Here is a 26377-nt window from a genome sequence, read left to right on the forward strand (position 1 = left end):
AGGGGGTGGGGGAATGGGATAGACTGGTGATGGGTAGTAAGGAGGGCACGTATTGCATGGTGCACTGGGTGTTATACGCAACTAATGAAGCATCAAACTTTACATCGGAATCTGGGGATGTACTGTATGGTGATTAACATAATATAATAAAATAAAAAAAAATAAAAATAAATAAATCTTTAAAAAAGANTGGTATTTACAGATGAACAAAGTAGTAATTCAAATAATGCACTGGAGAATTGAGGCTGGTTAAAGACTTCTGAATGAAACCAGGAGAAGCTGTAAGATTTGAAAGAAAAAGGAAGGTAGGGTAGAGAAAGGCCCTGTGGAACTAGAGTCTAGAGAGTAAGGGAATGAAGGCTGTAAATAGAAGAGGCTGCAGAGAGGGGTAGCCTAGTTGTAGAAGAGGCTGCAGAGAGTGGGGTAGCATAGTTTCAGGATTTCAGTTGCAGAGAAATATCAGATGACTTCAAGGTGGAATGCATTGCTAAAGAAGCTGGGGTTTTGGGGTCACCCAAATGGAATAATGTTAAAACTTTAAATGAAGAAAGAATATGAACTTGGTTTGGCCAGTTCAACAGGTGAGAAGGTGAAGAAGGAAAACTAGAACTGATTATTGTTATAGCATACTAAATGCTAGATACTTAATTTTATCTCATTTCATCATCATAAATGCCATAGTATAAAAGTGTAATTAACCCCACTTTAAGGTTGAGGAAAAAGGCTAAATAAAATAATGCCAGAAAGGGTTGGAGCTCAGATCTTTCTGACTGCAAAGCCTGCCTTTTTCCCATTGCAATGTAATAACACAATGTAATAACACAAAAGAAGGGGATGGAGGTGGAACCACGTAGATTGTGGACCAGTGTTACCATTAGAGATCACCATGGCTTGCCTTATAAAATTTAGATCCTCTGAAAAGACAAAAAGACATAAAAATTTTGTGTAAATGAATATATTTATGTAGTAATTTTGGAAAAATCATTGATTTTCTCTACAAATGATACATTTGACATTTAAGACTGCTCTGGAAATCAGTGAATTATTAATGAAATTCCTTGTTAATTCACTAGGGGGCATAACTCAACCTTTCCTGAAGATTAAGAATTTAACAATGGCTCCATCATTGCCACAGCTTGTATATGTTGCCCAATTTTTATATTAGAAAGCTCAAAAGCAGAATAGGTTGAAGGAGGTGGGTTATATAATAGAAGTTAAATTGAAGGGGTCAAATTTGTTAAGGAGTAGGAAAATAACAGCCCAGAAAGTACTACAAACTGCGTGCGTTTACTTTTTCTACGCACCAGTCAAGGTGTGATTAAAGCAGATTGAAATGAATAAATTAGACTCTTAATCTGTTGAAAGAAGAAAATTTGAATTTCTCCCATTTGGTGGTAATTGAGAGAGTTTGTATATATCAACCTTTCCTGAAGATTAAGAATTTAACAATGGCTCCATCATTGCCACAGCTTGTATATGTTGCCCAATTTTTATATTAGAAAGCTCAAAAGCAGAATAGGTTGAAGGAGGTGGGTTATATAATAGAAGTTAAATTGAAGGGGTCAAATTTGTTAAGGAGTAGGAAAATAACAGCCCAGAAAGTACTACAAACTGCGTGCGTTTACTTTTTCTACGCACCAGTCAAGGTGTGATTAAAGCAGATTGAAATGAATAAATTAGACTCTTAATCTGTTGAAAGAAGAAAATTTGAATTTCTCCCATTTGGTGGTAATTGAGAGAGTTTGTATATATAGAGGCAATTCTTTTCTTCACTTATCCCTTTTATTATGTTCCAACCTAATGAGTTCTACAATTTATCCCTTCCTCATACCTGTGATTCAAGTTAAAGCTATACTAAATATCAGTTGTATTTGGCAAGGCCACAGTGTACTTAAAAAAAAAAGTTAGTGGATATGATTTTTTAGAGAAGTTTAGGTTTACAGAAACATGGAACAGAGATAGTACAGAGAATTCCCATATTATTCACTCCTACCCCCAGTTTCCCCTGCTATTAACATCTGGTAATATAGTGTTGTACGTTTGTTAGAATTGAAGTACTGGTATTGATACATTATTAGCTAGTGTACAGAGTTTGCATTAGGGTTCGCTCGTTGGGTTGTACAGTTCTGTGGGTTTCGACAAACGTATGACATTTATCCACCATTAGAGGATCATATAGAATGTTTTGCTGCCCTATAAAGGCCCCGTGCTCCCCGTGCTTAATCATCTCTTCTCTTCCCTGCCCTGCAGCCTCTGGAAACCACTGCTATTTTTACTGTCTCTGTAGTTTTGTCATTTCCAGAATGTCATATAGTTGGAATCATGGAGTATATAGCCCTTTCAGACTGACTTCTTTCACTTAGCAACATGTTTCCCTCCATGTTTTTTCATGGTTTCATAGATAATTTCTTTTTATCACTAAATAATATTCCTTTGTATGGTGGTACCTCAGTGTGCTTATCCATTCACCTAGTCAGAGACTTCTTGGTTGTTTCCAGTTTGGGGCAATTATGGATAAAGCTGCTATAAATGTTTGTGTGCAGGTTTTTATGTAGGCTTTTCAGTGTATTTGGGTAAGTACCTAGGAGTGCTATTGCTGGAGCATACGGTAAGCCTATGTTTAGCTGTCTTTGAAACTGCCAAACTGTCTTTCACATTGCCTGTTACCATTTTGCATTCCCACTAGCAATGGGAATGTATCAGTGTATCAGTTTTCCTGTTCCACATCCCCACCAGCATTTGGTGTTAGTGTTTTGGATACTAGTTATTCTAATACATGTGTAGTGGTATCTCATTGTTTTAATTTGCAACTCCCTAGTGACAAATGATGTTGAGCATCTTTTTTTAAATTGAGATATAATTGACGTATAACATTACTAGTTTCAAGTGTACAACATAACAATTCAGCGTCTATTACCACATATGTCTCTCTCCCCAGCTCTGGCAACCATCAGTCTGTTCTCGATACCTGTGAATTCAGATTTCTTTTTTTTTTTTTAAGATTCCACATATAAATGACATCATATAGTATTTATCTTTTTCTGTTTGATATTTCATTTAGCATAATGCCATTAAGGTCCATCCATGCTTTGAAAATGGCAAAATTTTATTCTTTTTATGGCTGAATAATATTCCATTGTATTTATAGACCACATTTTTAAAATCCATTCACCCATTGATGGACACTGTAGGTTGTTTCTATGTCTTGGCTCTTGTAAATAATGCTGCAGTGAACGTGGAGGTGCATTTATCTTTTTGAGTTAGTGGGTTTTTTCCCCTTTGGATAAATACCCAGAAGTGGAATTACTGGACTGTATGGTAGTTCTGTTTTTTGAGGAACTTCCATACTGTTTCCCATTGTGGCTACACCAATTTACATCCCCACCAACAATGCACAGCACTTTTCTCCACATTCTCGACAACACTTGTTTCTTTTTTCTTTTTTTTAATAGCCATTCTCACAGGTGTGAGGTGTTTTTGCATCTTTTCAGATGTTTATTTGCTATCTGTGTATCTTCTTTAGTGAGATGTCTGTTCATTTTGTAATTGTTGAGTTTAAAGAATTCTTTTTTGGATTTTAGATACAAGTCTTTTATCTGATATGTGCTTTGCAAATATTTTCTCCCCATTTGTGGCTTGTCTTTTTATTCTTTTAGCAGTGTCTTTCATTAGATCAGTTTTTAGGGGCGCCTGGGTGGCACAGCGGTTAAGCGTCTGCCTTCGGCTCAGGGCGTGATCCCGGCGTTATGGGATCGAGCCCCACATCAGGCTCCTCTGATATGAGCCTGCTTCTTCCTCTCCCACTCCCCCTACTTGTGTTCACTCTCTCGCTGGCTGTCTCTATCTCTGTCAAATAAATAAATAGAATCTTTAAAAAAAAAAAAACAAACAAGATTCCACATATAAATGACATCATATAGTATTTATCTTTTTCTTTTGATATTTCATTTAGCATAATGCCATTAAGGTCCATCCATGCTTTGAAAATGGCAAAATTTTATTCTTTTTATGGCTGAATAATATTCCATTGTATTTATAGACCACATTTTTAAAATCCATTCACCCATTGATGGACACTGTAGGTTGTTTCTATGTCTTGGCTCTTGTAAATAATGCTGCAGTGAACGTGGAGGTGCATTTATCTTTTTGAGTTAGTGGGTTTTTTCCCCTTTGGATAAATACCCAGAAGTGGAATTACTGGACTGTATGGTAGTTCTGTTTTTTGAGGAACTTCCATACTGTTTCCCATTGTGGCTACACCAATTTACATCCCCACCAACAATGCACAGCACTTTTCTCCACATTCTCGACAACACTTGTTTCTTTTTTCTTTTTTTTAATAGCCATTCTCACAGGTGTGAGGTGTTTTTGCATCTTTTCAGATGTTTATTTGCTATCTGTGTATCTTCTTTAGTGAGATGTCTGTTCATTTTGTAATTGTTGAGTTTAAAGAATTCTTTTTTGGATTTTAGATACAAGTCTTTTATCTGATATGTGCTTTGCAAATATTTTCTCCCCATTTGTGGCTTGTCTTTTTATTCTTTTAGCAGTGTCTTTCATTAGATCAGTTTTTAGGGGCGCCTGGGTGGCACAGCGGTTAAACGTCTGCCTTCGGCTCAGGGCGTGATCCCGGCGTTATGGGATCGAGCCCCACATCAGGCTCCTCCGCTATGAGCCTGCTTCTTCCTCTCCCACTCCCCTGCTTATGTTCCCTCTCTCGCTGGCTGTCTCTCTCTCTGTCAAATAAATAAATAAAACCTTTAAAAAAAAAAAAAAGATCAGTTTTTAATTTTAATGAAGTCCAACTTACCTTTTTTTTTTTTTTAATGGATCCTGCTTTTGGTGGTGTATCTAGCAAGCCAAACCCAAAGTCACTTAGACTTTATTCTATGTTTTCTTCTAGAAATGTTATAGTTTTGCGTTTTACATTTAGGCCTATGATGCATTTTGACTTAAATTTTGTGAAAGGTTTAAGGTCTGTGTCTGTGTTCATTTTTTTGCATGTGGACATCTGCTTGCAGTATCATTTGTTGGAAAAGCTATCCTTTCTCCATTGAATTGCTTTTGCGCCTTTGTCAAAGATCAGTTGACTATATTTGTATGCATCTCTTTCTGGACTCTGTTCTCTTGGTCTGTGTCTGTGCTTTTTCCAATACTACACTGTCTTGGTTATTGTAACTTTATAATAAGTCTTCAAATTGAGTAGTGTATCAGTGATTTTTTTTTTTTTTTTTGGTCTTATTGCACTGGCTAGGAATTGCCATACAATGTTGAATAAGAGTGTTGAGAGAGGACATCCTTGCCTTGTTCCTAGTCTTAGGAGGAAGGTGCCCAGTCTCTTTCCTCTTAAGTACCACATTAGCTGTGGATTTGTTGTAGGTGGGCTTCATCAGATTGAGGAAGTTCCCCTGTACTCTTAGTTTGCTCATTTTAAAACATCATGAATGGGTGCTGGATTTTGTCAAATAGTTTTGCTGCATCAATCCATATGATCATATGATTTTTCTTTAGCTTGTTGATATGATGCATTACATTGATTTTCAACTGTTCAATCATTCTTGAGTATCTGGACTAATTCCACGTGCTTTGGTGTATAGTTGTTCTTAAACATTGATGGATTGCATTTGCTAATGTTTTGTTGAAGATTTTTACATGTATGTTCATGAGAGATATTGGTTTATATACTTGGATATCTTCATCTGGTTTTGGTCATAGGCTAATGCCGGCCTCATAAAATGAGTTAGGAAGTCTTCTCCTTCCATTTTCTGGAAGAGATTGTGGAGAACTGGCATTATTTACATTATTTCTGCCATAAATATTTGATAGAATTCACTAGTAAAAACACCTGGGCCTGGTGCTTTCTTTTTTTGAAAGCTTAATTCTTATTGATTCAATTTCTTTAAAAGACATAGGACTATTCAGGTTATCTTTTTCTTCTTGTATGATTTTTAGCAGTTTATATTTTTCAAGGACTGACTCCATTAAACCTAAGTTACCATATTGATGGGCATAAAGTTGTTTACAGTATTCCTTATCACTTTCTGAATGTCTGTGTGTCAGTAGTCAAGACTCCTGTTTCATTTCTGATGTTAGTAATTTGTGTTTTCTCCCTTGGAAAACTTAGGGAGATATTTTTCAGAGAACCAGATTGTGGTTTTATTACATTTTCCATTGTTTTCAATTTCATTGATTGTTGCTGTGATGATGATGATGGTGGTGGTGGTGTCTGCTTGCTTTAGGTTTATATTGCTCTTCTCTTTCGTTTCCTGAAGTGAAAGCTTATCTTACTGAGTTTACATCATTTGTCTTTTCTAATATGTGCATTCAGTGCTATAAATTTCTGTCAGCCTGCTTTACTGCATCCCATAAATTTCGGTAAGTTGTATTTCTATTTTTTATTCAAAATATTTTAAAATTTAGACTTTTTTGACCTATGGATTATTTAGAAGTATGTTGTTTAATTTCCAGGGGTTTTCCAGCTGTCTTTCTGTTAGTGATTTCTAGTTTAATTACATTATGGTCTGAAAACATATTTTGCATGATTTTTATTCTTTTAAATATGGTAAAGTGTATTTTATGGCCCAGAATGTGGTCTATTTTGTTGAACATTCATGTAATAAGCTTGAGTAGAATGTATATTCTGCGGTTGTTGAATGGAGTGTTCTATAAATGTCAATTAGATCAAGTTGATTAATAGCGTTTAGTTCAACTGTGTCCTTAGTGATTTTCTGGCTGCTGGATCTATCAAGTACTGACAGAGGGGTGTTGAAGTTTCCAGTTATAATAATGGAAATGTCTGTTTCTACTTTCAGTTCTGTCAGTTTTTGCCCTGTACTTCAATCTTCTTTTGTCAGATGTATACATGTTTAGGATTGTTACGTTTTCCTTATGTTATCATTGCATTACTATTTATTATGAAATAGCCACTTTTCACTGATAAACAAGGAATTTCTAAAGTCTGCTTTGTCTGAAATATAGCTACTCATCTTTTTTTAATAAAAATCAGTGTTAATGTGGTATGTTTTTCTCCATCCCTTGACTTGTAACTTAATCTGAGTCTTTATGTTTAGAGTGGGTGTTTCTTAGACAAAATGTAGTTTGCTTTTTTTTCTTAATTTTTTAAATTGACTTAATAACCTACCATGTTTGCAAACGTTTTTTATTCATTGCCATTTGTTCTTTATTTCTTTTTCCCTTTTTCTGCCTTCTGTGGCTTTAACTGAGGATTTTATGATTCTATTTTATCTCTTCTTTCAGTGTATCAATTGCACTTTTGAAAAAACTATTTATTTGAGAGAGAGAAAGCATGTGCACAAGTGTGGTGGTAAGGGGGCAGAGGGAGAGAAAGTCTTAAGGACCCTGAAATTATGACCTGAGCCAAAACCAAGAGTCAGACGCTAACTGACTGTGCTACCCATAGGCGCCCCTCAATTGCACTTTTTAAATAAATTTTTAGTGGTTTCCCTAAAGTTCATAATACACTTTTATCTCATATAAACCACCTTCAAATGATACTAAAATATTTCATGTGTAGTTGGAAGTACCTTACCATAGGGTGTTATCATAGAGTATTCTCAATTCCTTGTAGCAGTGCTGTTTTTATTTCACTTATTATATGTTATTAATCACTTAATGTATTATTACTAGTATTACTTTAAACAGTTAATTCTAAATCAATTAATAATAAAAAAGATCTTATTTTACCTTTGTTGATCCTTACCTGTCAATCTTTTGGCTTTTCTTAATTTAAATTTAATTATCCAACATATAGTACATCATTAGTTTCAGACGTAGTGTTCAGTGATTCATCAGTTGCATATAACACCCAGTGCTCATCACATCTTGTACCCTCCTTAATACCCATCACCCAATTGCCCCAGCCCCCCCACTTCCCCTTCCACAACCCTCAGTTTGTTTCCCAGAATCCAGAGTCTCTCATGGTTTGTCTCCCTCTCTGATTTCTTCCCATTCAGTTTTCCCTCCTTTCCCCTATGGCCCTCTGTGTGCTATTCCTTATGTTCCACATATGAGTGAAACCATATGATAATTGTCTTTCTCTGCTTGACTTATTTCACTTGCATAATCCCCTCCAGTTCCATCCGTGTCAATATAAATGGTAGGTATTCATCCTTTCTGATGGCTGAGTAATATTCCACTGTATATATGAACCACATCTTCTTTATCCATTCATCCGTTGAAGGACATCTCAGCTCTTTCCACAGTTTAGCTATTGTGAACATTGCTGCTATGAACAATGGGGTGCAGGTGCCCCTTCGTTTTACTACATCTGTTTCTTTGGGGTAAATACTAAGTAGCCCAATTGCTGGGTCATAGGGCAGCTCTATTTTTAACTTCTTGAGGAACCTCCATGCTATTTTTCAGAGTGGCTGTACCAGCTTCCATTCCCATCACCAGTGTAAGAGGGTTTCCCTTTCTCTACATCCTCATGATGATTAGTTGTTTCCTGTCTTGTTAATTTTAGCCATTCTGGCCAATGTGAGGTGGTATGTCATGTGGTTTTGATTTGTATTTCCCTGATGGCTAATGATGTGGAGCATTTTTTCATGTGTCTGTTGGCCATTTGTATGTCTTCTTTGGAGAAGGTCTGTTAATGTCTTCTGCCCATTTCTTCACTGGATTATTTGTTTTTGGGCTGTTGACTTTGATAAGTTCTTTATAGATCTTGGATAACAGCCCTCTATCTGGATTTGCAAATATCTTTTTGCAAATTATCTTCTGATTTGCAAATATCTTCTTCCATTCTGTAGGTTGCCTTTTAGTTTTGTTGACTGTTTCCTTTGCGTGCAGAAGCTTTTTATCTTGTTGAAGTCCCAAAAGTTCATTTTTGCTTTTGTTTCCCTTGCCTTTAGAGACCTCTCTTGCAAGAAGTTGCTGCAGCTGAGGTCGAAGAGGTTGCTGCCTGTGTTCTCTAGGATATTGATGGGTTCCTGTCTTACATTTAGGTCTCTCATCCATTTAGAGTTTATCTTTGTGTATGGTGTAAAGAGTGGTACGGTTTCATTCTTTTGCACGTGGCTGTCCAGTTTGCCCAAAACCATGTTGAAGAGACTATCTTTTTTCCATTGGATGTTCTTTCCTGCTTTATCAAAAATTAGTTGACCATAGAGTTGGGGGTCTATTTCTGGGTTCTCTGTTCTGTTCTATTGGTCTCTGTGTCTGTTTTTGTGTCAGTACCATGCTGTCTTGATGATCACAGCTTTGTAATATAACCTGAAGTCGGGCATTGTGATGCCCCCACCTTTGTTTTTCTTTTTCAACATTCCTCTGGCTAATTGGGATCTTTTGTGGTTCCATCCGAATTCTGGGATTGTTTGTTCCAGCTCTGTGAAAGATGTCGATGGTATTTTGATAGGAATTGCATTGAATGTGTAGGTTGCTCTGAGTAGCATAGACATTTTAACAATATTTTTTCTTCCAATCCACGAGCACAAAATGTTTTTCCGTCTCTTTATGTCTTCAATTTCTTTTCATAAATGTTCTATAGTTTTTAGACGACAGATTCTTTACCTTTCTGGTTAGGTTTATTCCTAGGTATCTTATGGTTTTTGGTGTAATTGTAAATGGGACCGATTCCTGAATTTCTCTTTCTTCAGTCACATTGTTGCTGTGTATAGAAATGCAGCTGATTTCTGTGCATTGATTTTTTTATCTTGCCACATTGCTGAATTGCATTCTAGTAATTTTGGGGTAGAGTCTTTTGGGTTTTCCACATAAAGTATCATGCCATCTGTGAAGAAGGAGAGTTTGACTTCTTTGTGAATTTGGATGACTTTTATTCCTTTTTGTGTTTGATTGCTGAGGCTAGGACTTCTAGTACTATGTTGAAGAACAGTGGTGAGAGTGGGCATCCCTGTCATGTTCCTGACCTTAGGGAATAGCTCTCAGTTTTTCCCCATTGAGAATGATATTTGCTGTGGACTTTTTGTAGATGGCTTTGATGATATTGAGGTGTGTTCCCTCTGTCCCTACACTGTGGAGAGTTTTAGTTAAGAAAGGATGCTGTATTTTGTCAAATCCTTTTTCTGCACCAATTGAGAGGATCATATGGTTTTTGTCCTTTCTTTTATTAATGTATCACATTGATTGATTTGCAAATGTTGAACCACCCTTGCAACCCAGGAAGAAATCTCACTAGGTCTTGGTGAAAAATCCTTTCAGTGTACTGTTGGGTCCTATTGGCTAGTATCTTGGTGAGAAATTTGTTAGCCATGTTCATCAGGCATATTGGTCTGTAATTCTCCTTTCTGATGGGGTCTTTGTCTGGTTTGGGGTTCAGGGTAATGCTGGCCTCATGGAATGAGTTTGGAAATTTTTCTTCCATTCCTGTTTTTTGAAACAGCTTCAGAAGAATATGTAGTAGTTCTTCTTTAAATGTTTGGTAGAATTCCCCTGGGAAGCCATCTGGCCCTAGACTCTTGTTTGTTGGGAGATTTTTTATTACTGCTTCAATTTCCTTGCTGGTTATGGTTCTGTTCAGATTTTCTATTTCTTCCTCTTTCAGTTTTGGTAGTTTATGAGGTTCCAGGGATGCATCCATTTCTTCCAGATTGACTAATTTTTCGGCATATAGTTGCTCATAATATGTTCTTAAATTGTTTGTATTTCCTTATTGTTGGTCTTAATCTCTCCATTTCATTCATGATTTTATTAATTTGAGTCCTTTGTCTTTTCTTTTTGATAAGTCTGGCTAGGGGGTTATCCATCTTATTCTTTCAGAGAAGCAGATTTTAAGTCCATTGATCTGTTCTCCTGTTCTTTTGGTTTCTTTCTTTGATTTCTGCTTTAATTATTACTATTTCTCTTCTTCGGCTTGGTTTGGACTTTATTTGTTGTTCTTTCTCCATCTCTGTTGGTTGTAAGTTTAGTTTGTGTATGTGGGACTTATCTAATTTTTTGAGAAAGGCTTCTATTGCTAGGTACGTCCCTCTTAGGACAGCCTCTCCTGTATCCCAAAGGTTTTGAACAGTTATGTTTTCATTTTCATTTGTTTCCATGATTTTTAAAAATTCTTTAATTTCACGGTTGACTCATTTGTTCTTTAGTAGGATGCTCTTTAACCTCGAAGTGTTTGCATTCCTTCCAAATTTCCTGTAGTGATTGAGTTTAAGGTTTAAAGCATTGGGTTCTGAAAATATGCAGGGAATAATACCAGTCTTTTGGTACTGGTTGAGATCTGATTTGTGACCCAGTATGTGATGTATTCTGGAGAATATTCCATGTGCACTCAAGAAGAATGTGTATTCTGTTGTTTCAGCATGGGATGTTCTGTACAGATCTATGAAGTCCATCTGGTCTAGTGTGTCATTCAAAGCTCTTTTTTCTTTGTTGATACTCTGCCTAGATGATCTGTCCATTGCTGTGAATGGAGTGTTAAAGTCTCCTACTATTATTGTATTATCAGTATGTTTCTTTAATTTGGTTACTGATTGGTTTATATAATTGGCTGCTCCAAAGTTAGGAGTATAAATATTTATAATTGTTAGATTTTCTTATTGGATAGGCCCTTTAAGTATGACATAGTGTTTCTCTTCATCCCTTACTACAGTCTTTGTTTTAAAATCTAATTTGTCTGATAGGAGCATTGCTACCCAGCTCTCTTTTGAGGTCCATTAGCATGATAAATGGTTCTCCACCCCTCTCACTTTCAAGGAGGTGTCTTTAGGTCTAAAATCAGTCTCTTGTAGACAACATATGGATGGGTCTTGACTTTTTGTACAATCTGATACCCCATGTCTTTTAATTAGAGCATTTAGCCCATTTACATTCAGAGTAACTATTGAAAGTGCCATTGTATTACCTGTAAAGTCCCTGTTTCTGTAGACTGTCTCTGTTTCTTTCTGGTCTCTTGTTACTTTTGGGCTCTCTCTTTGCTTAAAGGATCCCCTTTAATATTTCTTGCAGGACTGATTTAGTAGTCACAAATTCTTTTAGTTTCTGTCTGTCCTGGAGGCTCTTTCTCTCTCCTTGCATTCTGAATGACAGCCTCGCTAGATAAAGTATTCTTGGCTGCATATTTTTCTCATTTAGTACCCAGAATATATCATGCCAGCCCTTTCTGGCCCGCAGGTTTCTGTGGCTAGGTCTGATGTTAATCTGATATTCCTCCCTCTGCAGGTTAGGAGCCTCTTGTCTCAAGCTGCTTTCAGGATTTCCTCTTTTTCTCTGTAATTTGCAATCTTCACTATTATATGTCAGGGTATTGATCTGTTTTTATTGATTTTGGGAGGGGTCCTCTCTACCTCTTGGACATGAATGCTTGTTTTCTTCCCCAAAATGGGGAGGTTCTCAGCTGTGATTTGCTCAACTAGACCTTCTGGTCGTTTCTCTCTCTCTTCACCCTCAGGCACCCCGATAATTCTGATGTTGGTATGTTTCATGGCATCAGTGATTTCTTGAAGCCTGTCTTCCTGTGCTTTTAGTCATTTTTCTCTCTTTTCTTCAACTTCCTTTCTGTCAGCCTGTCTTCTAGATCACGTACTCTCTCTTCTGCCTCATTTACCCTGCCTGTTAGAGCATCCAATTTAGACTGCATCTCAGTTATAGCATTTTTAATTTCAGCCTGATTAGATCTTATTTCTGCACCAAGAGATTCTCTAGTGTCTTATGCTTTTTTTAGGCCCAGCTATTAACTTTATAATTGTTATCCTGAATTCCAGCTCTGACATCTTATTTATGTCCATATCAATTAGATATGTGGCAGAGAACATTACCTCTGGTTCTATCTTTTGTTGTGAATTCCTCCTTCTAGTCATTTTGCCCAGAGAAGAATGGATGAGCAAATGAGCAGAATCAAAAATATTCATCACAACCCAATCAAAATACACACTAGACAAATCCGAAGAGATCAGAAACCAAAACAGAAAATCAAAGAAAAACAAAACAAAACAAAAAGGGTGGGTGGAATATAATCTCACAGGGTGGACAAAACAGGGTGATCTGCTTGTTCCTGAATGAATTTTGGCCTGTGTGTTAGAAGGCACTAAATCCCAAAATTCCAAAGAAAGCAAAACTTATGTGTGTGTGTACATCTATATATATATAGATACACACACACACACACACACACATACACACACACATACACACAAATAAGAAGAGTGAAAAAAGGCCAATAACGAAGCATATATCTATAAAATGTGGGTGTAAAAAAGAAAAGTTAAAAAGCGACTTAAAAATAAAGAGTTCATAAAATAAGAAACGTTGAAAAGGAAAAAAGAAAATGGGAAATTTTAGACTTGAAAGATAAACAAATCATGAGAAAAAACTATGAGTTCTATATACTATTTTCTCCTAGCACTGGAGTTTTACAGTCCTGTGGGATCTGTAACCTTGTGCACCTGTTCTTCCAGTTGGTCTTCTGGGGGAGGGGCCTCCTGTGCTACTTCTCAGGTGTCTGCCTGGGTGGAGTTGCATTGCCCCTTGCCAGGGGTCTGGGCTCAGTGTAAGCTGGTCCTCTGTGTGGCTTTTGTTCCCTGAAGGATTTCTGTGCCTCTTTAGAGGATCCAAATAAAAATGGTCGAGCCCCGATCTCCAGCCCCAGAGCCGAAATATCGAGGTCCCCCCTCTTCAGTAAACCCTCTGGAATAAACGGTCTTCACTTTTGTGTGTGCCAGACTCTGCAGACTCCTGTGGCATGTGTCCATAATGACCCTCCCTGGGGGGTGTCCAAGGGTCCCCATTACTGCCCTTTGTAGAGTCCCACTGCTGAGAGTGGTCAAGGGATCGTGTGTGGACCTGCTCCACCCCTCCTGGAGGACAGCTAAATGTCACCATACTGTCCTTTCTGGGGCCGCAGTCCTGAAAGCTGTTGCCAGGTTGTGGGCGCACCCATTCTGCCCCTCCCGGGGTCCCAACATTCCAGTCCGTTGCAGGGTGCCAGGCAGAGAGCGGTCACCCAGTCAGGTCCAGGTTGCGGTTATGGTGACCGGAGCTGAGATCCCCCTCCTGGGCTCCCTGACCGTAAACCAGTTTTCCTGTTCCACTGTTTGGGTCCTCTACGGGCTCAGGCACCCCTGTTAGTTCTGTGACTCCTGAAATCCGCCTAGAATTCTGCCCCTTTTATTCCCTGAGCACCTTTCAGGCAGGGATTTCTCTCACTGGAGCATTTCTAAGAGTTCCAATTTTGCCCTCTGGGGCTATATCACTTTCCTGTAGTAGGCTTATGGAGGCTCCCTCCCCCCCTCCATTTATCTTCCAGTATCTCCCCTCAGATTCACTTCTCCACACCTACGTTGCAAAAAGCAGTCGCTTTTCTACTTGTAGAGTTCCAGATATTTATTCTTACATCTCCAGCTGAATTCGTGGGTGTTCAGAATGGTTTGATAGTTATCTAGCTAAATTCAAGGGACCAGATGAAATGAGGTCCCCTACTCTACCACCATCTTGCCTCCTCCTCCTGCAATTTTCTAACCTCAGTCTTTCTTTTTTTATATAGATCCGAGTTTCTGTGTTATTTCCCTCTTGAGTCAAGTGGTCTTTTTTTTTTTAAAGATTTTATTTATTTATTCGACAGAGATAGAGACAGCCAGCAAGAGAGGGAGCACAAGCAGGGGGAGTGGGAGAGGAAGAAGCAGTCTCATAGTGGAAGAGCCTGATGTGGGGCTCGATCCCACAACGCCGGTATCACGCCCTGAGCTGAAGGCAGACGCTTAACTGCTGTGCCACCCAGGTGCCCCGAGTCAAGTGGTCTTGCAGTGAATTCCTTCCGTTTTTTTGTTTGATAGAACCTTTATTGCTTTAATACTTTTGTTGGGTAATTTTGTTGCATATAGAATTCAAGTTTGATGGTTTTTCTGTACACACTTTAAATATTCATTTTACTCTCTTGTGTGCCTGGTTTCTGTTGAGAAGCCTCTACCTTTATCCTTGTTCCCCTCTAAGTAAGGTGTTTGTTTTGGGGGGTTTTTTCTCCCTAGCTTCTTCCAAGATTTCCTTTTTGTCTTTGATTTTCTGCAACTTAAATATGATATGCTCAGATATGGATTTTAGATAATTATCCTACTTGGTTCTCAGAGCTTCCTGGACCTGTGGTTTGGTGTTTGTTAGGAATTTTGGAAAATTCTTTCCTATACTTCTTTCTCTGTTCTCCTTCTGGTATTCCTATCGTGTGTATGTTACACCTTTTGAAGTTGTCTCATATGCCTGGATGTTTTGTTTTGGTATTTTTATATGTGTGTTGGTCAGGGGAGAAGGGTTCTTTTTTTTTCCTCTTTGCATTTTGGCGTAGGAAGTTTCTGTTGACCTCCCTTCAAGCTCATGGATTCTTTCCTTGGCTCTGTGGATTATGAGTCCCTTAAAGGCATTCTTCCTTTCTGCTACAGTGTTTTTGTTTTGTAGCATTTCCTTTTGGTTCTTAGAATTTCCATTCTGCTTACATTCTATGTTGTTTACTTTTCCCATTCAAGCTTTTAACATATTATAGTTATTTTAAATTGACAGGGTTAATTTTTAAGTCCTCAAAACTTCCCAAGCTAAAGATGCTACATTGATTTTGGAAGTAATTCATTAGACATAAATTGAGTCTTTTAAAAACTGACAAATTGTTGACATTCATGGAACTGAATTAGATTGAACACACACTAGATGCCAGACTTTACATTAGTCCCTATAACTACTGGGAATCAAGACAAACTTCTTACTGTCCAGGAACATAGAGTCCACAAAAAAACAAACAAACAAACAAACAAAAACCNTTCCTCAAAACTTCCCAAGCTAAAGATGCTACATTGATTTTGGAAGTAATTCATTAGACATAAATTGAGTCTTTTAAAAACTGACAAATTGTTGACATTCATGGAACTGAATTAGATTGAACACACACTAGATGCCAGACTTTACATTAGTCCCTATAACTACTGGGAATCAAGACAAACTTCTTACTGTCCAGGAACATAGAGTCCACAAAAAAACAAACAAACAAACAAACAAAAACCAAGAAGAAGATTCTCATATCTGTGTTTTCAGTGGAGTTTCTTCTCTAGCTTGCAGGGCTCAGGGACTTCAGAAGGAATTAGTGCCTGTGATGTGACTTGCAGGAAAATGGCAGTTGAAGTAGGACTATTATTCACAGAGAATTTGTCCACTTTGTGATTTTGTTTTCACAGTTAGGGCATCTGTGGCTCAGTGGCCCATGGGCTGGAGGAGGTGAGGACAAGCCAGAAGACTTTATTCATCTCATTCCTGCTTTAACCTGAGCAACTTTGCTTTTATTTATTTTTATTAAACTTCCAAATAAGATTTTGTTTGACAAGAGGTTTTTTGATTCATACAATAGAGAACTAAATCTTGCTGTTGGAATTTGTTGTTTAACTCTTAACTTCTTAGTTAGTATGTTTTTATTTCTTATATAAGAATGGTTTATAAATTAGTTAATTCCTTGTGCACTCAGCTATTGTATTTCTAGTGCTGCTTGAATGTCTTAGGCTTCCAGGGCTTGCAGGTTGTGAGGAACAGAAACATGTTCATATAATTTTGAGCAGTGTGGGTTTGGTTAATATATAGAAGGAGGAAAGGAATCTCATGAACTAATTCATTTGCCTCATAGAACTGGAAATTTGGAATATAGCTTCTTAGAATTCCAACAGCATTCTAACATTTGTGCTTTCTCATTGACATTTGTTCCAATCCATTCTTCCCTCTGTGCCATTCCTTTAGCTTGGCTTCTCTTCTTTTGGTTCCCATTGCTTCCTTTACCTTTGCTTGCTTTCTTTCTTTCTTTCTTTCTTTCTTTCTTTTTTTTATTCGAGTATAATTGACACACAATGTTACATTCGTTTCAGGTGTACAGGGCAGTGATTTGACAAATTTGTACATTACACTAGGCTCAACACAAGTGTAGCTATCATCTGACACCATACAACAGTAGTACCATATCACTAACTATTCCTTATGCTGTGCCTCTTATTCCCATGACTTATTCATTCCACAACTGGAAGCCTTAGACTTTTACTCTTGACCACTATGTCTTCACCTTCTCTTTGCCTCAGAATTGCTATGGAGAGGCTCCTAACTTTCACATGTACGTGTTAACTGCTTCTTCATGCCTGGTCTTGGGCCAGATATTATTGGATTGATTATGTAGTTTCATGTAGTTTTTCAAGTTTTGTGCCAGAGCCATCCTAGACAACTGTTTTTCCTGTGTCATCTCCTTTCAGCTCAGGCACTTATTCTTAGGCTATTTCACTGTGAATAAGGGCAACAGACTACTTTGTTTACTTACAAACTTATAAAAATAACTTGTAACATTTTCTGGGCACTTGCTACATACTCCTCATTTTCTGGACATTTTACGTGCATTTACTTTAATCTCAGAACAATTTTATGAAGTAGGTGCTATTATTAACCCCATTTTACAAATTGGAAACCAAGGCATGGGGGCGGGGGCTAATCAACTTGTCCAAATGGTCCATAGTTTATAGCATATTCAGGATGTGAACTTGGGCAGTCTGACCTTGGATTCCAGGCTCTCATTTGTTAAATTCTACTGCCTGCTCATGAAAATTATTCATAACAGAATCAGGCTTTACTTAGAAATTATTCGTGATGCCCCTACCATACAGGGTAGGGCTGTATACTGAGAATTAGGCACCATTAATCATATGCCAGCCACTTGCAGTGTTAAAGGCCTTTATGATACAATTCTAAAAGAGGGGAAAAGGATAGCCACAGCAAGCAATGTAATCTTGTCACTTCAGTTGGGTCTGGTAATGCATTTCATCATTTATTTCCATAACTAAAGCAATAAGCAGTTTAGAGCACTACCTCATCTATACATATGAAAATTTCATACTGCCGAGGCAGGAAAATAACAGGCAACTTTTGGTATAAGTTGAGTCTCATGATTTAAAAAATGTATTACAGACACTCCAGGTCTCCATTTATATCAGAAATAGTTAGAGGCCTGTTTGTTCACAGCTTCTTCAGGTCCACTCATCCTGTCCACATATAACTAATTCAATCTAAGTAGAGTTTATGAGGAATGACACCTGCACCATTGACCAATAACCAAAAACTTTTATCTTTAATTGAAAAGATGAGCAGACTAATAAAATCCAGAAGCAGAAGCTGCCAGTGAGCTGAGACCATTATATACAACGCTAGCTGTGAGACAAGATCACTTCTATCTTGACTAGGTTTTATTGTTCCTGAAGCCTGTTCATTCCAGTACTACTCAGTTTGTACTTGCCATCTACTTTTACTTGTATTTATCTGAAGTAGGTTTGTTCCTTGAAATCTAATGAATCTTACTGTGTATGTCATCAGTATTATTGATTACTTTTGGAAGTCTAGAATTGCACTGTCAGATATTGTGGCTATTGTCCATGTGTTGTCATTTAAAATAGTTTTAATTTTTATTTTTAACTTTAAAGTTAATTTTAAGTTAAAAGTTAATTTCTTGGGCCGTATGTTTCCTTAGGGCACTTTTATCATGTGTCTTGGTGTCTTATGTATCTTAGTCTACTGAAAATTGGCACTGTTTCTTTCTTCCAGAAGTAGCAATATAGCTTAGTGACTAGGTTTGAAACCTAGCTTCTCCACTCACCAGTTGAGTGTATTTTCTCTCTGTGTTTCAGTGTCCTCAAATGTGAAATGGTGACAGTAGTCCCTCCATAAGATCGTTGTAAGAACAGTATGAGTTAATACATGTGAAGTGTTTATAACACCTACCGCATAGTAGGGGCTCAAAAACATCTTACGATGATGATGATGATGATGGAGGATAACAGCATTGCCACCACGTTGCCTCTGGCACTGAAGCCATTTGCTGGGCCTAGAGAAATGACCCCCAAATTCATATTGCCATTTGTTACCTGGCTATAGGAGATTCTGATTTATTAGGTCTGGATGGAGACCAGGAGTCTGGTTTTTCAAGCCACCTGTCCTTTCCCTCAACATCCCCAACCTGCCATGATTCTGATGCATAGCCAGTTCTGGAAACCACTAGCCCAGATACTGGTTTCTAAGGGAACCAAAGTAAATATTAGCTCAAGAGGTAATACAGGGGTGACTCTTGTAAACGTTATGCGAAGTTAAGCCAGTCACAAGAGACCACATATTGTGATCCCATTTAAATGAAATGTCCAGAATAGACAAATATAGAGAGACAGGAAATAGTTTAATGGTTACCTGGGGCTGGAAGGGGGAGGGAATGATGAGTGACTGCCCATGGATATGGGATTTCTTTCTGGGGTGATGAAAATGGTCCAAGCTAAGACTGTAGGGATAGTTCACAACTGTGAATATACTAAAAGTCTTTGAATTCTACAGCTTAAATGAGTGAATTGTATGTTCATTATATTTCAGTAGGGATATTTTTTTAAATAATAAGAAGTACAAGAGGATAATTTTTTTTTTTTTAATGGGAGGGGTAGTTGGGGAAACCAGGGGAAAGGGTGCAAACTGGATGCTTGGAAAGAGGCTCTTTTTTTAAAATTTTTTTTCCTTTATTTTATTCACAAACATATAATAATCTAGTTGTCTAGATTATTATAGCCACCCGGGAGCTTCAACTCCTGGAAAACTGCCTTGTAAAGGAAAAAGGTTTAAAAGGGGGGGGAAGCCTTTTGAGTTCCAAAAACACCTGCATTAAAGCCATGGACAGGAATAATTCAAAGATAATGGTGCTGGAGAAAATACTCAAAATAAATCCAACTAAAATAGAGACCAAAGATTCATAGTAAAATACTTGAAAGGAATTTTTTGTAAAAAGTGAAGCCAAGCGTTATATTTGACAAATTTTAGGTTATAATTCCAACTCAGCTAATTCTTAGAATAAATAACCAATTGATGGTTTTTTCCCCCCTTGGAATAGACATAGCATAGATTTGTAGGAAATAAACAACATAGGTACATATTGTAAGAAAGCACAATAATACCTCCTTTACTTAATGTTTGACTTTCACAACAAATAAGTCAGTTTTGTAAAAATAATTAAGGACTTAATCATTTTTCTCTATGGCCTTTCTTAGTCATTTAATATTTAAGTAATTATTTGAAGCACCTTTTATCATCCTGTGGTATTTCTTTTTGGTTGGTAACTGGTCTGATTCTTCAGATTGTCACTTGTCATTGACTTTGCATTTCATTGCAGCAATCTCCAGTATCACCTTTAAAGGTTTCCTGGGAGCCTATTATTTGCAAGATATGTAGTTTCTTTTCATAATTTATTTGCATTGTGTTGTTGGATTATCGGTGAGAGCCTGATAAGAGCTGATGTTGACTGTTAATTAGGGAGGGATGTGTCAGAGGATTAATTTTATATGGGGACAGTTCATTATTGGATATTTTTATATAATGACAGACAACTTTGTGCCCCAGATAACAAATATTCATGTAAAATGGAGTACCTGTATTTATTGGATTGCTCATTTATTGGGGTGCTAACTCGTATCCTGTTTACTCTTGTTTGGTGTACAGTTTAAAAACGAAATCATCTATTCGCAGTGCAGTAGAAGTAGTAAGGTAGCTGATGTGGGGTGAGGGTAGAGATTGTGGGCAGGTGGCACTGCCTGGTCTTGAGGGAAGGGAACTGATTTCCTATGTAGCATATTTAGTGATGCATACTATAATTCTGCTTTATTAGTGGGGAAACCTATGTCTAGGGAGGCTAAGTAATTTGCTCAAAATAATATCACCATTAGCTCAGTTGGTTCTATCTTATTCCAAAGTCTGTATTCTTTTAAAATTACATTATACTGTCTTTCGACAAAAAGTGTAGATATCTGGAAAAGTCTGTCTCCTCACCAGCCAAAATAGATGTGATTTACAATTTTATATAATTTAGTCAAAAGGCATTATAGAAAAAATGGTACTTGTATCCACTATTTATCAGACCTTAACAGTTGTAGTAATAACTTACTTGATGCTTGTTAGTTTACAGAAGCACTTTACATCGGAGATTTCATGTAATTTATATAACAACCCTGTGAAGTACTCCTCATTTTACTAGTAGACTTGAGCTTGAAGTCTAAAAGGCAATTAACATGAGGGCCCAGTTTTTTTGCTTCTAGATCTTATTATTTTCCCATTATGCTACACAGCTTTCTTGTAGAATAACAGAAGCCCTACAAACATCCCCTTTGTAGCAGTAAAATAACCTCAAAACATTACCCTTCGTGATATCTGTTGGACTGGTTTACTATATCATGTTTAAATATATTTTAGTAACATTTTAAATTGTGGTATGTTCAAACTATATGCCTTAACATTAATTTCTATGGATTTGATAGCAATGTCTGTCCTTTACTTCTAATAGTTAATGCTTTATTTTTAAGTGGATTGGCTTAAAATGGAAATCTGTATAATCTAATTTTTTTTTTTATCTAGTCTCTGTAGAAGCTGAAATCCGACAGTCACCGTTCTTCAAAATGCAGTGGAATGTACCAAGGTCTGTATTCCGACTGGCACATAGGACATGCATGGAACCACAGAAAGCCAGTCTTTTTGGACACTGTCAAAACATAAAGGGACCATTACTTTTGTATAAATCTGAATCCAGAGTAGTTTTGGTACAGGGCCCTCAAAAACAATGGCTGCATTTGTCTGCTGTCCAGTGTGTTGCAAAGGAAAGGAAGCCATTCACTGCTCATCCACCCCAACCGGGGGTCCTTCACCATAAACAGTGGGAGCAAGATAGTTTATCCAAGAGGATAATGTCATCCAACGCCACACCCCCTGGAACTCCTTCGGAAAAAAAGGAAGAACCTGACCCTTTACAAGACAAGTCTATTAGTCTTTACCAACGATTTAAGAAAACATTTAGACAATATGGAAAAGTTTTGATTCCAGTGCATCTAATAACTTCTGGTGTTTGGTTTGGAACATTTTATTATGCAGCCATAAAGTAAGTTTTTGCTTGGTTGAGCACCTTTCCCAGCTTTATCAGAATGTTAATCTTCTTAATTGTACTAATCAAAGCCTTAAATAGTTTTTTAAATGCTCAATGTCTTTAACTGTTGAGTGCGACTGCTTTTCATAGCTGCTTTTGACATTTTCATAGTTAAATTTGCTTACCATGTATAGCAGGCGTTACACAAAGATTTTAAACTATCATCTCATTTAATCCTCACAACTATATGAAGTAGGTAGTGTAATTATTCCCATTATATTAAAGAGATTAAAGAAGAATAAGTCAAAACAACTTAGCTTTTTCCCAAATATCTTGGAGTCCTTTTTCAAAGCCCCTGCTCATCTATCAACATTTAGCATGACACAGAAATAAAATAAGAGATTTCGGAAATTTGGCAGTACTATTGAGTTCTATACTTATATATTGCTTAAAGTGTTCACAAACATACAAAGATATCTATTATTTTGCCATATATATGATTTTGGTGGGAAATTAGTATGATATTTTTGCCAAAGTCTAGCTCTAGTATCTGTTACAGGTACAAAAATGAACAAATTGCAAGCTTATGTTTTAGTGTTACCCACATCTGATATGTGTCAAGGTAAGGTCTTTTGTTCTGATCAGAAGTTAATTTGTTGTACACTTAAAAAATTGAGTGTAGATCTCATGTGTTATCACAACTAAAATAAACTTCTAAAAAAAGTTGATTTGGTGGGCCTAGCCTGCATGTACTGTAAAACACAGAATGTCTAAATGCACCTTTTTTTGTTAAATACTCTTCCTTTCTTTTAAGGCAAGTTACATTATTTACAATGTTTTAGAAGCGGGGTATACATTGAAACAGCTCCCAATGATTTCCTGTTTGTTTCTGCCACTAGCAACCAAGGTGTTCCGACGTGTGCCTGTTCCTTTGAATGTGCTGTGTGGGCTTTTCTTGTATTAGCCTGGGCAAGACAGAGCCGAATGAGCTCACCATCCTGAGGGCAACGAAATGGCACAATGGACCCCGCTTTGAATTTAGTAAACACAATCCTTATGGGCCTAGAATTATTTTATTCTTTCCAGAAGTCCATCAATTTTCGATGTTTGGTTCTATTTAATGGCTTGATAGTAAGGTATTAAGATATGTCAGTTTTATATGTAAAGCTCACTCCTTGGGAAAAGCTTATCTTTTACTAAATTAAAAGATAATGAAATGAAGACTTATTTTTGGAAGACACAGGGTTAAAAGTGTTTCTTTACAAAAGTTCTGAAAGGATTTTTTTACCTCGTATTATTGATCCTGTTCTGATTCTCTTCACATCTTTTTCTCCATTATCTTCCTAATATTCAATTATATCCTTCTTCATTATGTATCGTTATCCTTTAAGAATTGTTCCTTTCTTTATAGAAGACACTTGTATGTATACTTTATGGAATTATCTTTTTCATTAATGACATTTTTCTGGACATATGTAATATTTATAGAAGTCTTCAAAACTGCCCTTAGTTTTTAACAGAGCATAAAATCCTGTGCCATTTTGAATAAAAATTATTACTGGCCTTCAGCTCTAATTAATTAATGGCTGCCTGTGTGTCAAATGTTCTTTTTGAGCTCTTGAGGATTTTCTGATGCAATACCGTGAAAATTGATATAACTGATAGTTCTGCCCTCCTTAGTTTGCCCTTTATAAGCATTTGGCCAGAAGGCCTTGGAGGGAGAAATCTAAGTTTTTAATTAATTGAATATGAGATTCTCATTTGGACTGTTAAAAACAGCACTTCTGTTCTTTTTACTTTCCCTTGCTTTCTTAAGTAAAAGAGTTCTGTAACTGAAAAAGCAGACCCCAAGTAACCTAGTGATATAAATTATACTCAAGATTTTTTCAGTCTGTCTGGCACCTAAGGCAGTTGTGGTGACATTCTGCTGTCCCCTGTGGAATGCACCCTTATTTTATTCTTCCCCCTCTTTTTCTAGAGAATACTTGTGGTAAACATGGTGGTAAGACTTTCCACTTAAAGTCATGTCCCTTTATCCATCACAATTTGCCTTTTGGCTGTTTGTCAGAATGGGACTTTGGTTGCCAGACCCACCACCCCTGCCCAGCCACAACAACTGGTCTGTTCTCTTACGGCATCACACAGCTAATTTATATTACGTAGGATGTGTTGCTTCCCAGAAACAGTTCTTCTTAATGTTTTTATTAAATCCTATCCCTTCAGAAAGTTGATTTGTTCTAAGTAAAGATCTTATCACAAGTAATACTTATGGAATAAGTATTTAGGATTTGTTCTAATGGCAGTGTATCTTTAACTGCGATGTGGTTTCATTATCAAATTGGAGTTGATTGTATTAAATATAGGTTTTCAATTCAACTGACAAAAGGCTGGCCTTATTTTATTTTGTTTTTACCTGGGCAAAGCTCTCTGTTATTTGTTACCTACTTAACTATTAAAAGAAAGAGAAAAAAATGGTTTGTAATTTGGAAAGATGGGCATTTGACATCACACTGCATTAGTGACCAGTGTTTGTTTTAGTCACTCTGACAACTAGCATTACTGCCTTACTAGACATGATAGAACAAAATGTCATTCTGTATTTAACTCAGTGATAAAGATCTCGGCTTTTGAAACATTTTATTTCAGGGAGATCTGAATTGTACATGTTAATAGATTTTATTTTAAACTAAGCTTTCTTGCCCCTTCTATCTGGCAAAACCTTGCAGAGATCTTACATCTAACCAGAAGTGCTGTGTTTGATAAATGTAGCTTTGTGATGATGGTTTTGTTTCTACAGTAAGATGCCCTGTGTTTTAGGCCTCAAGTTTCTAAAATTACAGATCCAGTCTGAGGCAAAATCCTGCCTGATTTTTACTGCGTTTTATCCTCACTGTGACTGTGCTTTTGCCCTTGTGTGTTTCTGCATCCGTTGAAACATCCGTAAAGCTGGCAGTTTGTAAAGCACTGATTTCTGTCAGGCCATGGAAGCTTCAGAATAAAAAGTGACAAGTGGATATTACTGTTGGGATTAGTCCCTCACTAGTATTTCATATTTAGCAATTCCAAAGGAAGTGAAAGTTATTTTTACTTTAAAATAATCAAATCAGTATTTTAGAAATAAATAGAACCAGGGGCGGCTGGGTGGCTCAGTTGATTAAGCGTCCTGCTCTTGATTTCAGCTCAGGTCATACTCTAGGGGTTGTGGAATCAAGCCCCACGTGGGGCTCTGTGCTCAGTGGGGAATCTGCTTGAGATTCTTTCCCTCTGCCCCTTCCCCCCTGGCACACACTCGCTCGTGCTCTCTCTCTCTCGCACTCTAAAATAAATCAATAAATCTTTAAAGAAAGAACTAGAACCAGTTGTTTGCTTCTTTATTTTTTAAAAGATACTTGTACAAGGTGTCTGAGGTAATTATTAGATCTTTATGATAGCTTTTTTTTTTTTAATCACTCAATTTTGTCTTATTTTTGGCCGAATGTTTGTCTTTTGTTTCCCCTTCGTGATTGCTGTTAAATGTGTAGATTTTACGTAGTGGGCTAGGAAATGATTGATAGAATAATTTTATAATTATATTGGTTCTAGAAGATATAGTTAGCATATCATGGTAAGGTATTAATGGTGCATAGTGACTTGATTAGATCCATAGAATAGCTAAGTTCTCGTAGTACTAAGTTTTGCTTTAATGAGATTCTGTTGTTATCTAAGAGACTTGAAAAGGAACTGATGGTGGAGAAAGAAGAAACCAGGTTGGACTTACAGTCGATTTTGTAATTTAACTTTTTAAAGATCCTTCAGTTATCTGCTTTCCTCTTGTGGATGGTAGGTAATTTTCCTGGATGGTGATCAGCCATATGTTCTTGAGAGTAGTCCCTGATTTCAGAGTATTATAGTGAAATCATAGAGGGACAGCTTCCCGAATTAACCAAATTATTTTTTAATATTAAGAATAAGTTAGTTTGCTAGCTATTACATGTTATACAGAATACAGCTATCTATAATAATAATGGATCTAGGCAATCTCTTTCTTAATTACAAAGAGAGTACCTGTACAGAGAAGTACCCTGTAGGCTCTGTCTTAATCAAGAGTCACACATACACCAGCAATGGGACAAACTGACATCATGTGGCTTCTGTCATGATGCTCTGAGACAGAATTAAATATACAGTTTTCCTGTTGAAAAATAACCTGAACCTGATCAGGAGGAAGAAGACAGACAAATCCAAATAGAGGGGTATTCTCCCATGCTAACTGGTCTGGAAGCTTCAAGATTCTCAGTGTCAAAGACATCCTGCCCTCCTCCTCAAAAAAATTGTGAGGATCACTTCTAGAGGAAAGGAGACCAGAGAGAAATGACAAGATAGTGCTAAGGGACACACTGGAACAATTCAGGAAATTTTAATATTAAATAATACATTGTGTATTAACTATAGACTCTTGTGTATGTTAAATTTCCTGAACGTGGGGCCGCCTGGGTGGCTCAGTCAGTTAAGCATCCGACTCTTGGTTTCGGCTCAGGTTGTGACCCCAGG

General features: G+C 37.0%; 1 protein-coding gene across 1 annotated transcript in view; it reads left to right on the plus strand.

The window, feature by feature from the left end:
- The window catches only part of FAM210A (family with sequence similarity 210 member A), a 40475-nt gene that overhangs the window by 11477 nt on the left and 2621 nt on the right, over positions 1-26377 (plus strand). Inside the window, exon 2 of the mRNA XM_034642062.1 lies at positions 21346-21862. Coding sequence (XP_034497953.1) covers positions 21387-21862 — 476 coding nt within the window. The 5' untranslated portion in view covers positions 21346-21386. The remainder of the gene's footprint in view (positions 1-21345; positions 21863-26377) is intronic.

Source organism: Ailuropoda melanoleuca, chromosome 14 (genome assembly GCF_002007445.2).
Source record: "Ailuropoda melanoleuca isolate Jingjing chromosome 14, ASM200744v2, whole genome shotgun sequence".
Lineage (NCBI taxonomy): Eukaryota > Metazoa > Chordata > Mammalia > Carnivora > Ursidae > Ailuropoda > Ailuropoda melanoleuca.